The following is a 15,187-nucleotide window of genomic DNA, read 5'->3' as shown; positions in this document are numbered from 1 at the left end:
CCCTTTGGCAGATCATAAGCAAACTCAGAAGTTAATTGAGACACCCGATGAGCAGGAGGAAGATGACAAAGTTTCAGATGGTTCAGACTTCAATGCATAATGAGGGGGGCAGGACACTTTCCTCTGTTCAAGTGCTGAAAGCACTTTTCCCTTCAGTTCCCTCATGAACAACAGGTTCTGTTCAGAGACCGAGGAGGGGAGAATGGGCTATCTTCCTTGACTGTACTGATGTACCCACTTCAAGTCACAAGCACATCAGTTGAGAAGTGAGAAAAGGAACACAGGTGCCCTAACTCCCAGTTCTGCATGCTCTCACAGTATTGGATGATGATTGGAGGGGAAGACCTGATTATCTTATATCTCTCCCAGGGCTTAATACAGTGCTTGACTCATAAAAAGCACTAACAAAAACTAAAATTATAGTTATTCTTACTAGACACACATAAGCTGATTCTACACTTCCAGATCAGCTTGTCAGACCTGCTCTGCCATTTGCTTTATTCACCTAAGGGGCCTCAGAGGACTCTCTTTGTCTGACAGTTAAGGCTCATCTGGTCACCTCCCTGCCTAACCCTCCGTCTGGAGGCTCAGCCCCAGACCCCAGTTTGGGAGGGGTGGGAGGAAGGAAGCGGTAGTGTTTAGTCTCATTCCTGGGTTTCTAAAATAAATAGCAGATTACAAATGGGCCTGCTTGGCTTGGCCTTGCTGTTGCCATCTGGGTGGCATCTGGGCTCCGATCACATGGCAAAAGGGGTGGCTTTTTGTGAGTGATTCGGTTTCCTGTCTCCCCAGTTCTGCCTCCTTGTTGTGGGCAGGGAACGAACCTGTTATATTTTATATTGTACTCTCCCAAGTGCTTAGTACAGTGCTCTGCACACAGTAAGTGCTCAGTAAATATAACTGAATGACTGATTGACTGTCTACGTCATGGGGCAGGAAGAACTCGGAGGACTGCCAGACTTCTGGGAGTGCCCAGAATGGGAGAAAATGGCAGGGCTGAGGAGGGAATTTTGGGGTCTCTCTGGTGGTGGGGAGAGGGTGGAGGCAATGGAAAGGAAGCAAAGCCCCAACTGGAGAGTCAGACTTGGCAGTTCAGCCACGAGCCTCAGGAGCGGCTTCCCAATCAATCCTTCGGCCCCAACCTGTCAGCACCAAGATCCACTCTCCCTTTTTCCATTTCATCCTTTGCTGGATCATTTTAGGCCTCTGCTCCCATAACTGATTCAGAGTAATTAAAGGATAAGGTAGAATTGTCACTGTCATCTCCATGCTCCCCTCTCTACTCCATATGGTGACTTCTCTGTGCCCTAGTCTAGTCCGACAAGTCTGGCAGCTCTGTTCTCCGGGCCACAGGAACTGCCTTCTTTCTCTCTCCCTCCCTCTCTAATAATAATTATTATGGAATTTATTAAGTGCTTATTATGTCCCAAACACTGTTCCAAGCACTGGGTAGATACAAGCTAATCAGGTTGGACATAGTCCCTGTCCCACATGGGACTCACAGTCTTAATCCCCATTTTCAAGATGAAGTAACTGAAGCACAGAGAAGTTAAGTGACTTGCCCAAGGTCAAATAGTAGGCTGAGGGAGAGAAAGAAACTATGAGAGGAACGTATCTACCAAGGCAACCATGTTGTGCTCTCTCAAGCACTTAGTACAGTGCTCTGTACACAGTAAGCACTCAATAAATATGCTTAATTGATTGAGAGGTAGGCAGAGGCAGAGAGACAATAATAATAATAATAATGGCATTTATTAAGCGCTTACTATGTGCAAAGCACTGGTCTAAGCACTGGGGAGGTTACAAAGTGATCAAGTTGTCCCATGGGGGGCTCACAGTCTTAATCCCCATTTTACAGATGAAGTAACTGAGGCCCAGAGAATTTAAGTGACTTGCCCAAAGTCACACAGCTGGCAGAGCTGGGATTTGAACCCATGACCTCTGACTCCAAAGCCCATGCTCTTTCCATTGAGCCACAGGAAGGAGAGATAAGAAAGACCCAGGCAAAGGCCTATTCCTCCACTAGACTGTAAGCTCCTTGAAGGAAGGGGTCATATTTGCAAACTATACTGAACTCTCCATAGCTGACAAGACTGATTATTCCCTGCTGCTTTTCTCTTTCTTTTCTTTCAGTGGGATTTATTAAGCACTTACTAAGTGCAAAGCACTGGGTTAGATACACGTTTTTGAGCTTGGACACTGTGCCTGTCCCATATAGGGTTCCCAATGTATTTGATCACCATTTTACAGATGAGGAAACTGGGGCTCAGAGAGATAAAGTGACTTGCCCAAGGTCACTCACTCAGCAGTGGAGCTAAGACAAAGATCCTGCTGCTTCTGATAGTGAGTTTGAAATTTTGGGGAGTTGTGGAGATGGGAGATGGAGCCTCATGAATGAGGTCTCCTGTCTTTCATCAGGCTTAAAAATCAACTCCCAGAGAGCCTCACCTGCACATATTTTTCCTTAGGTCATTTAGTACTGTCATGTCAGGCAGAGGTGCTAATGATCTCAAATTCCTCTCTAGTTCCATTTCTTAATTACCATGCAGCACTTTTAATTGAGTCCAGAGAAATCAAATAAAGGCTTCTGGGGAGTTATTGTAAGCCTTCTGGGAGAAGTTCAGGCCTGAAGGTGAGGGATTGGGGACTCTCATCCCTTTCCCTCCTCCCCCGCTTTCTTGCCCTGCAAACAGCCCCTAGGGGAACAGGTCAGGGCAAGTAGAATAAGACTTTGTCTTTCAGCAATAGGGTAGGACGGAATGTCTGCAGGGCTGAGGGCCAAGCTCCAGGCTCAGCACAGAATCCCTCACATCTTGAGGACAGGCCCCGGCACCCCAAATTTCCCACCCCCTTGCCCACTCTGCTAGGCACATCAATGTCGAGGGACTGTTGCTTTGGGGGTCAAGGGTGGGGGGCAGTTGCCCAAGATTGCAGTATTCGAGGAAGCAGCAGAAGTGGGGAGATGTGCTAGTCTCCAACACTCCGGCACCTCTCCCAGTCCAAATTAAGCACAGCCACCGTACGCCCCATTTCTCCTGGTAGCTTTGTGACAATGTGGAATCGATGGAATTTATTGAGCACTTACTCTGTGCTGAGCACTGCATTAACCGCTTGGGAGAATCCAATTGGGCTACTAGACCTGATCCCTGCCCTTGAGGAGCTTACAATCTAGGGGTTTTCAGACCCACCCAGGCCCTCCACGTCCTACCATGTCAATTCCCCTGGCTTCACTGTCCCTAACTGCAACCAGACCGCGCCTCCCACCCAAATATACCACTTTCCCCAGTTCTACCACTATCTTTCAATTCAGGCCCCTCGGAAGTCCTTCCTTATGTCAACCCTCAATCATCCTCACTGCAATTCAAATACCTTTCCTCTTGTGTGATCTTCTAGGGAGGGGTTTAAAACAGAGCTTGCTATTGTCCTAATGATTCTTCCTATACCTACAGCGAGATGTGTTCCATCAGGGCCTGCTGGAATCAGCTGGCCTTCCAGGCCAGAGGTGGTGTCCTTCGGTCATGGTCAATCCCCCTACAGTCTCTCTGCCCCATGGAGATGGATGAGACCCCTGCACTTTCCTTTCTGGCCTCCAAGACTGCCCTGATCCCCTGGGAAATCTCTCAGGCCCTGGCCTCTCTCTTAGAAGGCTTAGAATTCTGTAGAACTCTGCATGCAACCAAACCTCCTCTCCCCACTCCCGGCCTGCTGTGAGCGGGGTCCTCGCCCTCAAATACGTCACCCCGCCATGCTGCCAGGCAGGTAGCAGACAGCTCCTTGGCATAGACCCAGGTTCTCTAGTGCCTGGAGACTTTCTCAGGATAAATGAAAATTCCTAGTCCCAGATGTAACTGCAATTGCACGGCTAAGCACAGACATGAAGAAGCAGCGGGGCCTGTTGGAAAAACCACAGGTCTGGGAGTCGGGGGACCTGAGTCCGCTTCGCAACTCTGCCACTTGCCTGCTGTGTGACCTTGGCCAATTCACCCAACTGCTCCGTGACTCAGTATCCTCATCAGTAAAATGAGGATTCAATACCTGTTCTTCCTCCCCTTTAGATGGGAGCCTCATGTGGGACAGGGACGGTCGCTGACCTGGTTATTTTGCATCATCTACCCCAGTGCTGAGTACACTGGTTTTTAATGGTGTTTGTTAAGTGCTTTCTTTGTGCTAGGAACTGTACTAAGTACTGGGGTAGACACAAGATAATCAAATTGGACACTGTCCATGTCCCATCTGGGGCTCACCAGTCTTAATCCCCATTTTACAGATGAGGTAACTGAGGTAAGTGAAAGGACTTGTCCAAGGTTACACAACAGACAAGTGGTAGAGATGAGATTAGAACTCAGGTCCTTCTGACTCCCAGGACTGTGCTCTATCCACTAGGCCATGTTGCTTCTCAGCAGCACTCCACAAACAGCATATTGTTGTTGTTAATATTGTTAAGGAGGAAGGATTGGAGCATTCAGGTACGCCAACTATAGGATCACCAATGACAGAGCCACCTGGCCCAGAAGGAGTTAATGAATGATGGAATGCCAAAGCCAAAGAGATCTCAAAGAGACTATTCTGAGTGTCCCCCATACCCTCATCTCCACCCCCTTAATGGGACTACCTTAAGGGCCCCCCCAAACTTTGACCCACCCCCATGAAGGGACTACCTTGAGTGACCCCCAAATCTTCACCCCCACCCCTCTGCCATCACCATCGGGGCTAGGCAATTCAGGAACTGGTGGCCTCAGGTCTTTTTCCCAGTAGCCCTACCCAAGCTCCATGCCACCACTGAAACAGGGAGCGTGAACTTGGGAAATATTTAGACTGATGGAAAGAAGGCCACTTTTGGACTAGGGTGGAGGGAGACATTTTCAGGGACAGTTTTGATGTTTCATTGTAAATTATTTTCTTGTATTTTTCTTTTCCCCTAAACTGTAAGTTCCTTCTGGGACTGTCTCCAACATATGTTCTTTGTATATTCCTAAGTGTTTAGTTCATTGCTATGCTCAAAGTAGGAGGTCAAGATCAACAACAACAACAGCCATAATGATAACCTCATCCAACCCCCTTGCTTTCAGGCAGAAGAATGCCTAACCCCCCCCAGCCCAGATGCATTATTTAAAGATCTCAGAAGATGAAGACGCCACATTCTGCCTTAGTTGACTTCTTCAGGGAGAAAGACTCCCTAGGGATTTGTCATCAAGATCATTCCCCTGCCTCCAGGCTGAAATTCAACTTAGTAATCCTGACTTCCTGCTGACAGCTATTGATCCAATGTTGGTAAGAAAATGAAGAGGCAACAAATTCTATCATGATCTAGAGGCAACCCCAAATAGCTTCTAGAAAATGGAACCCTTTGTGAGCAGAAGCCCGGCCTGGTCTCCCAGTCTCTGGACCCAATCTGACTTGATACTTAATGGACTGGCCCTGGACAGTACCAGCTGACATAGCCCCCCTTTTAGACTGTGAGCCCACTGTTGGGTAGGGACTGTCTCTATATGTTGCCAATTTGTACTTCCCAAGCGCTTAGTACAGTGCTCTGCACATAGTAAGTGCTCAATAAATACGATTGATGATGATGATGATGATAGCGGGGCTGAAGTGGAACTAACTGGCCTACCTTTGCCCTCTAATGCAAACAAAATGATAGATTAGACTTCAAACACTCTCTCAGGCCTGAAAAATATTGTGGGTCTTTTCCCCACAACCAATTCCAAACTGAACACAAGAAATACCATTTTTAAGTCAGACCCATGAGTGGTCCAGCCCAGTGGCACTAAAGCATGTTTGAAGAACCAGGGCATCGATTTCCCTCCTAGACATCCATCCTGATGTTGAGGGATGTAAATCCCTACTTTTCCTGCTACATCCCTAACTTCCCCTCCAGGAAACTATTATGCCTTTTTTATTTTAGATTTCTTTCCTGATGACACCTAATATTTAGTTGTTCATCCAGTTCCCTGGTTAAGTGAGCATTTCTAACAATAGGTTGTCTATTCTGTTCAGGAGTTCCACAACTTCTCTAAGCATTAACAATGCTAATAATTTTATCTTGTTCCAGTGACCCTTCCTTTTCTCCTCACCACCCTTTCTTCCTCTTCTTACTTCCCACCACCTCAGCCTCCGAGACCACCAGCACCTCCCCAAGGAAAACAGTGTCCTGAGAAAGTCAAGGAAAAAAGGGATAAAATGAGAATGAGAGGCTATTCAATTTCTTTTAGGCTTGCTGCCCGATTTCTCTTCTGCTCTGGGCATATGGGCTGCTTTAATTGCTCATGAACAATAACATTTTTCTCCCGCCTTCCTTTTTGATCCAGTCATTTTCAGTCCCCTTGTCCATTTTCTTTGGGGGTTTCCTGTTATTCTCTAAGCTTGCAGAATTTACAGTTCCTCTGCTGAGGGAGCAAAACAGTGGATGTGACTGCTTCTCCTGGCTCTCCCTCTGGTCCAGACTCTATTGCTAAATAATTGTGAGGGTTTTCTAATTGAACAGGCAGGAAAGGCTGCACCGTAGACCGAGCCTCTGCCCATGTCCTCATATGGAACCTTACGGGGTAAACCCTCCACCTTGCCTTTTGGTGTTGGTAGCAGAGGTGACCCTCTCCAGGTCAATGACTCAGTCTCCCCACAGTGTTTTCTGGACTGAGAATGTCAAATTAGCAACTCAGAGGAATCTGCTAGCCTTCTCACCCCGTTAGTTTGAGTTGATAAACTCAGGGTTTTCAATGACTCAAGGAAACCCCTCTTGGAAAGAGTTTTGAGAGGTGTGGGCAGGGAAGGCGTCTACCAACTCTGTTATATTTTACTCTCCCAAGCACTTAGTACAGTGCTCTCTGCAAAGTAAATGCTCACTAAATATGATTAATTGATTTTCCTGCCCCTGGAAAAACATTAGGCTCAACAATACTAGATAGACTAGATTCTCTTCAGAGAAAGACATTACCAAACACCCTCTAGCCACTTGTTTTGTGTTCTAATAACCTTCACTGCTTGAAAGTTCTTTCTGCTGTCTAAACCTCTTGCTCATGTTTGGTCCTCAGGTAAGATGAAGAACAACTGGCTGATACCATTTGTTGATAACCCTTCGGTGACTTGAACACTGGTATTTGTTAGGCACTTACTACGGACCAAGCAATATTCTAAGTGCTTGGGTAGATGTAATACAATCTGAACAGACACAGTCCCTGTCCCACATATGGCTCACAGCATAAGGTGGAGAACAAATATTTCATTAGATTTTACAGAAGGGGAAATGGAGGCCCAGAGAAGTTAAATTATAGCCCAGGGTCACAAAGCAGGGAAATGGTAGAGCTGGGATTAGAACCCAGGTCTTCTGGCTTCCAGACCCATAGTCTTTCCACTAGGCCACACTGCTTCCTTGCTTCTGAACTATTCCTTTCTTTCCAAGCAAAACATCATAGCTCATCAGCCTTTCCCCTAAGCCCTGAGCCTCCAGCTCTGGGCTCATCTGTGATTCTCCTTTGATTCCTTCAAGCTTTTACTTGGAAACTCTTTCAAGCTCTTTTGGAAGGGAGGAGAGAATGGCTATGAGCCCTGATAGCACTGCAATTAGTAAGCTCCATTTAAGGTTTGGAAGGCTGGCAAGTAAGGCTGAGAGGGTAGTAATAACAATAAATAGTGATAGTAATAGGATCTGGGGTAAACTAAGCACTGGGGCAATAATAATAATAATAATGGCATTTATTAAGCGCTTACTATGTGCAAAGCACTGTTCTAAGTGCTGGGGAGGTTACAAGGTGATCAGGTTGTCCCATGGGAGGCTCACAGTCTTCATCCCCATTTTACAGATGAGGTAACTGAGGCACAGAGAAGTTAAGTGACTTGCCCAAAGTCACACAGCTGACAAGTGGTGGAGCTGGGATTTGAACCCATTACCTCTGACTCCAAAGTCCATGCTCTTTCCACTGAGCCACGCTGCTTCTCAATACTAGATACAATACTATCAAATCAGACTCAGTCCCTATCCCAAACAGGGCTCACAGTCTAAGGGGGAGAGAGAATTCAGGTATTCAATCCCCATTTTACAGAGAAGTGAAGAGGTTTGCTCAAGGTCAAATAGCAGGTAACTGGTGGAACTGACTCCCAGCTTTGGACTTTTTCCACAAAGTCATGCTGCTTCTCAAGTGACTTGCCCATAGTCATCTGTAAGCTAGAAGGCACTGTGAAGGAATGCCAAGTTAGCATTGCAATGACCCACACTTTGGGGTAAGGATTTCCACTAAGCTGAACCTTATCAATAGCAGAACACCTTACTGGCACCACTGAAAAGCTTGGCGCTTGAGACCATCTCAACAGGTAGAACCATCCTGTGCCCCCATCCCTAGTGGGACCCTCCAGAAAGATGCTTTTGAGTCCAATCTATAAAAATGCGCAAACCTCTAGCTGAGGGGTTGAAATAATAATATGAATAATTGTGGTATTTGTTAAGTGCTTATTATTTTGCCAGGCACTGTACTAAGCGCTGGGATGGATACAAGCAAATAGGGTTGAACACAGTCCCTTTCCCACATGGGGATCACAGTCTCAATCTCCATTTTACAGATGAGGTCATTGAGGCACAGAGAAGTGAAGTGATTTGCCCAAGGTCACACAGCAGAAAAGTGCCAGAACTGGGATTAAAACCCATGACCTTTTGATTCCCAGGCCCATGCTCTACCCACTATGCCATGCTGCTTCAGAGCTGCTTCATATGTCCAGCGCTCCCTGAGAGAGCAGCGAACCTCTCTAGAAATAGTTTGTACCCAAGCAGGGATCAAGGCTTGCCCTAAGGTCCTAACCTAGTGGGTGAACAGTTGGCTGCCCAAGAATCCGTGGCCAAGCGGAAAGAACACGAGGGCCTGGCCATCAGAGGACTTGGATTCTCAACCCAGCTTTACCACTCGCCTGTTGTGTGATCTTGGCCAAGTCACTTCACTTCTCCAGGCCTCAGTTACCTCATTTGTAAATGAGGTAGAATTCGATACCCATTCTCCCTCCTAGTTAGACTGTGAGCACTGCTGTTAAGGAACTTAAAAGCTAGTGAGCAGAGAATATCCAGAAAGATAAACCAAGTTGCTAGAGCAGTAGAGGATCAGGATCAAAATTCAAACCCAAGAATCCTGATTTCCCAGGTTGCTCACTCTCTCCTGGTCACCCAGGGTAGGGTGCCCTGCTCCATTGGAGATGGAGTTAGATCTGTTACGATCTCGCTCTGATGCTTTGGGATCCCCTCGGTCCTGGGGTTCTGGGCTGGGGAAGCATCTATCTATGCTCACGAGGTTCCATTTCAGCCCTGGATTATTTACACACTATGTGTGCTGAACCAGTCAATTGGGCGGACAACAAGCCATAAATCTTGACTTTAATCATGCCAGCTTTGCTGTGCCCTGCCTGTTCCCATCTAGGGGTGGTTTATCATGTTCTGCCACAGGACCTGTAGTGGGGAAGAGACCTGAGCCAGGGTGGGGCTGAGGAACTCCCTCCTCCCAGATACCCCTCTTCTCTCTGTGCCTAGAGGGGTTGGAAGCAGCGAAGGAAATTTCAGTGGCTTCCGTTAGGACCCCCACAACTCCCGGATGCTCCCTTAGCCATTAGTGCCCTTGGGACTCTACCCTGGCATGGGGCTAAGTTGGGGGGTAGGGAATGTGGGTCAGAAGGATCACTCACCTGTCTCTCCGACATGACGTACAGGTACTTCTGGTTGACAGAAAAGGCCATGTCTCGGAGGATGGGGCTCCCATCTTTGAACACAGAAATCACCTCATACTGGACGCCGCCTTGGGGAGGGCCATCTGCCCGGATCTGCAAGAGAAATCACAAATGTCCTCAGCACCTGCACTAACAGCCTCCCCTCCTAATTTGGGGTGGGAATCCAAATGGAAACAGGTAGTCTTCCCCATTCCCAGGCCCCTGCCTGCTGTGGGGTTCCTAGCCTCTGAGGGAGAGGGGGGAACGTATATAACTGTGATCTGACAAGAGGGTACCTCTGGCCTGTACAAATGGCTGAAATGGTGCAATCCCACTGCATCCCGTCTCTCAACCATCTCCTTCCCCCAGACTGGAACTCTCCACTGTCCACCCAGTGCTTAGAACAGTGCTTTGCACATATTAAGCGCTTAATAAATGCCATTATTATTATTATTACAAAACCCTTCTAAAACCATACCTCCTGTGAGAGGCCTTCCCTGACTAGGCGCTCTTTTCCCCTACTCGCTCTTCCTTTGTTGTCACCTATGCCCTTTATGCACTTGATAGTCACCCTAACCTCAACCCCCCACCACTTGCTTAAATATCATTAAATCATTCCATTTTCTCTAGAGTCTGTCTCCCCCTCTAGATTGTAAACTCTTTTAAGACAGGGATCGTGTCTACCAATTCTACTTTACTGTTCTCTCCCAAATACTTAATATCTCTCTTCCTCCCTTCAAAGCCCTACTGAGAGCTCACCTCCTCCAGGAGGCCTTTCCCAGACTAAGCCCCTTCCTTCCTTTCCCCATCCCCATCCTCTCCGGCCTACCTCCTTTCCCTTCCCACAGCACCTGTATATATGTCTGTACAGACGTATTGCTCTATTTATTTTACTTGTACATATTTACTATTCTATTTATTTTATTATGTTAATATGTTTTGTTTTGTTGTCTGTCTCCCCCTTCTAGACTGTGAGCCTGTTGTTGGGTAGGGACCATCTCTATATGTTGCCAACTTGTACTTCCCAAGCACTTAGTACAGTGCTCTGCACACAGTAAGCACTTAATAAATACGATTGAGTGAATGAATGATGTTCTGCACACTGCAAGCACTCAATAAATACCACTGATGGATTAATTGATTGAACATTTTCCCCCTTCACATAAGACAGATCACAGTTCTCTACATCCTCAAAGTCCTTCTGACAGTGCATCTCCTCCAAGATGCCTTCTCTGATTATTTTATCTGCCCAAGTGGTATCCCCTCCACTACCACTTCAGCTTGTCTACACCAACTTCTCACTGGTGGACTCAGATCACTTCTGCACATATCGACTTATTCATTTAATTGTATTTATTGAGCGCTTACTGTGTGCACAGCAGTGTACTAAGAGCTTTATACTCTACTGTTTAAGCACTAACTTAAGAAGCAGCATGGCCTAGTGGAAAAAAGCCAGGACTTGTAGTCAGAAGCCCTGAGTTCCAATCTCGGCTTTGCCATTTGCCTGCTGTGTGACCTTGGGTAAGTCACCTGGCTTCTCTGTGTCACTGTTTCCTCGTCTGTAAAATGAGGATTAAACAGGTTTTTCTTTCCTCTTAGACTGTGAAGCCCAGGTGGAACAGTGACTGGGACTGAAACTATTGTATATACTCCAGTGGTTAGGACAGTGCTTGGCACATAGTAATAATATTAATAATGATAATAATAATAATTCTGGTATTTATTAAGTGCTTACTATGCTCCAGGCACTGTACTAAGCGCTGGGGTGGATGTAAGCAAATTGGGGTGGACACAGTCCCTGTCCCACATGGGCCTCACAGTCTCATTCTCCTTTTTAATTGAAGCACAGAGAAGTGAAGTGAGTTGCCCAAGGTCACACAGCGGACAACCACTAGGCCAAGCTGCTTTTCACTAGGCCTTCCTCTCAACTTTCCTCCTTACTCAGCCTGGGAGCAGGGCTTTGGCCTACCTTCACAGGCATGTGAAAATCCAGCGGGACAGAACAAAGTTCATTTCTCAGCAACCCTCTCAGTGATCTCCCTGAAGCACCAGTAGTCAGCCTATCCTTTCGCTTCCCCAAATCTGATAACTTTCCTCTACCGCAGCCAGCCTGCTGCTGAAAGACATCACCATGGCAACCACTTCTAAAGTCTCTCCCTCCAGGTGGCTTGCCAGTCATTTTCCTCTAACTTTTGGGTGGGGGGGGGTGGGGGGGAGGGTTGTTTTGTTTTTCATGGCATTTAAGTGCCTACTATGTTGCAGGCACTGTACTAAGCACTGGGGTAGATACAAGCTAGTCAGAGTGGACACAGTCCATGTCCCACAAGAGGCTCTTATCCCCATTTTACAAATGAGGGAACCAAGACAAAGAGAAGTTAAGCGACTTGCCTAAAGTCACACAGCAGACAAGGGGCAGAGCTAGGATTAGAACCCAAGTCCTTCTGACTCCCAGGCCTGTGCTCTATCCACTGAGCCATGCTGCTTCTCAGCTTCTCAGGGGTAGGTTGGGATCACGAGGCTGTCTTGGAGAAGGGGCCTGGATACTTCCCTGGCCGCCATGGGATGGGATGGGATGGGATCCCGGCTATGAGAGACAGCTACTGAGAGGAGAGGACTAGCAATCCATTCAACCTGAGGTGGGGCCTCAATTTATATGAGTAGTCCACCCATTCAACCACATATGACCTGGTGTTGTGGGGGTGTCACTGGGTACTGGAGGGATCTGGGGAAAGGAGATAGCAACAGAAATCTAGCCATTTGTTTGCTCTAGACTGGACAATGAGAGCCCTGGAGTTTAGTTTTTTCTCATTCTGTTCTGTAGAATGGGCAGATTCATTCCTGCTCCCTTCTCCTCTCCAATGATGCTTTAAGGAGGAGTTCAGCCTTGTTCCTGTCCCAAGCACCATGCCGGCTGATACTTTGGACTGGATGGAGGAGATGGTCACAACTTTGTTTCCAACAGACATTTCCATAACATAAACACAAAAGGCTATTATGGACCCAGTCAACCCTCCCAGATACTCATAATAACAATAATAATAATGATGGCATTTGTTAAGTGCTTATGTGCAAAGCACTGTTCTAAGCGCTGGGGAGGGTACAAGGTGATCAAATTGTCCCACGTGGGGCTCACAGTCTTCATCCCCATTTTACAGATAAGGTAACTGAGGCACAGAGAAGTTAAGTGACTTGCCCAAAGTCACACAGCTGATAATTGGCAGATCAGGGATTTGAACCCATGATGTCTAACTCCCAAGCCCGTGCTCTTTCTACTGAGCCACGTTGCTTCTCTAATCTCATCTACTCATCTGTCCAGGGGCCTCTGACAGCAGTCCTTCCTGGAATCATGGGGATGAATTTGATGTTCTCAAGTACTGTACTCTCCCAAGTGCTTAGTACAGTGCTTTGTACACTGTAAGCACTCTATAAATATAATTGAATGAATGAGGTCCCCTTCCACCTGGGAGATTAGACTTCCTCCAACTGTGGACAACTGGGTCTAAGCTGCCCGGTTTAAGTACAGGCTGGGGTCTTGGGGCAGAGCACCTGAACTGAACGGATTGGGTTCAATCAATCAATCAATCGTATTTATTGAGCGCTTACTGTGTGCAGAACACTGTACTAAGAGCTTGGGAAGAACAAGTTGGCAACATATAGAGACAGTCCCTACCCAACAGTGGGGTTCACCAATTGATCAATCAAGGAAAGATATTTATTGAGCTCTTACTATGTGCAGAACACTGTACTAAGCTCTTGAGAGTACAGTATAACAGAGCTGATTGACACCTTCTCTGCCCACAAAGTTTATGCCTTTGTGAGATGCCCCCTGGGATGCTGCTGCCCCTGGGGACTCTTAGAACTTCTCCCTGCAGCCCATGGAGACCCTTAGGCCTTCTCCCAGAAGCTCCAGGGCCAACAGCCCATGCACATTCTCACTGCTCAAGGGTAGAGACATTTTCTGAGCCTCATTCTTTGGACCCTCCTAAATTCTGAGCAATGTGGAGGAAGGCATGCCACTTGATCACACGGTAAGCCAGCCCAAGCCCATTCCATTCTTTTTGGCTCTACAGACCAACCCAAGCCAGAGCTTCAGTTTGGCACAGACAGTTCCGGACTGCTTTCCCTCTCCTGTGACTTGTCCTTGAGACTCAATGGAAGATCTCTGCAGCTGGGGGTGGTGGTCCCGCCTGGCCAACTTTCATAAAACTGCCTGTCTCGTGCTCTCTTTCCTCACTCAGTTCTCCCTTCCTGCCATCAGTGGTGATTTTGATCCACTAATTCAGAGTACCATGACAGGCTGCTGGGCCTCACAAAATGCTGAGTCAGCCCTGTCTCCCAACAGGATGGCTCAGTAGGGCCCCTGACATCCTGAGTCATGTTTCTGTGGAAGAAGGCTGGTGAGTTAACTCCTGAACGGCTGGAGAGGCCACCCTCCCCCCCGGGGGCCTGGAGCCAAGTCCTTTAAGCCCAGCCTGGGTGGGCAGAGTCAGTAGAAGAGGCTGTCTGGAAGCCTGTGGCTAGGACCAAAACACAATTTCTCTGTAACATGAAAAGAGAGGCAGTCACAAGGCATCCTGCTTCATTCTCTCCTCTGCTGATGACCAAGCCCATACAGTCCACGCAGAAGCTATTCTGCAGGGCCAGAGTGTGGGAGTGAGCAAATGATGGGACCCATAAAGACCTCTTCATCTCCCAATTCCTCACCTCCACTGGGGAAGCAGTTTAGTGTGGAGGGCTTGGGATAGGGAGGGAAGATTACTGGAATCCTACTCCCAGTTGTGTTGTGACTCTGGATCTCAGTTTCCCCACCTGTAAAATGGACACCCTCATCCTCTCCCTCCCTTTGAGAGTGAAAGTCAAGGAGAATGTACAGGGTGGGGTGCATTCAAAGATGAGAAAGGGGTGAAATCAAGGAGACATCACCACCCTCACCTGTTTCTACTTGTCCTATCCTGGGACTGTGCAAGATAGATTGAGTCCTGTGACAGAAATATTTGCCTTTTCATCTGTCCTGGGTGTGTGTGTGTGTGTGTGTGTGTGTGTGTGTGTGTGTGTGTGTGTGTGTGTGTGTGTGTGTGTGTGTGTGTGTGTGTGCGTGCATGTGTCTGCATGTAGGAAAGTGTGTATATGTATGTTGTGTATTGTGGGGGTTGGAAGGGCTGTTCATCATTGGAATGAATCCACTTAAACCAGACTGGGGGAGGCCCCACAATCAGCTGCTCTGGCACCCCCAGTTTCACTTAGGCATCTAATGGTTCCTCTAGGCCTGACTTTCCTGCCCACATTCCCAAGGATCTGACTTCTATCACTACCGATACAGCATTCATTCATTCAATCGTATTTATTGAATGCTTACTGTGTGCAGAGCACTGTACTAAGCACTTGGGAAGTACAAGTTGGCAACATATACAGACGGTCCCTACCCAACAATGGGCTCACAGTCTAGAAGAGGGAGACAGACAACAAAACAAAATATATTAACAAAATAAAATAAATAGAATAGTAAATA

At 47.3% G+C, this 15,187-nt stretch overlaps 1 protein-coding gene across 1 annotated transcript in view; it reads right to left on the bottom strand.

Moving 5' to 3' along the window:
* Nucleotides 1-15,187, bottom strand: part of PLXNA2 (plexin A2) — a 252,736-nt gene that overhangs the window by 127,547 nt on the left and 110,002 nt on the right. The window contains exon 4 of the mRNA XM_038749116.1: nucleotides 9,658-9,792. Coding sequence (XP_038605044.1) covers nucleotides 9,658-9,792 — 135 coding nt within the window. The remainder of the gene's footprint in view (nucleotides 1-9,657; nucleotides 9,793-15,187) is intronic.

The sequence above is a fragment of the Tachyglossus aculeatus genome, chromosome 7 (assembly GCF_015852505.1).
Source record: "Tachyglossus aculeatus isolate mTacAcu1 chromosome 7, mTacAcu1.pri, whole genome shotgun sequence".
NCBI lineage: Eukaryota > Metazoa > Chordata > Mammalia > Monotremata > Tachyglossidae > Tachyglossus > Tachyglossus aculeatus.
This window is presented reverse-complemented; position numbering and strand designations above follow the sequence as displayed.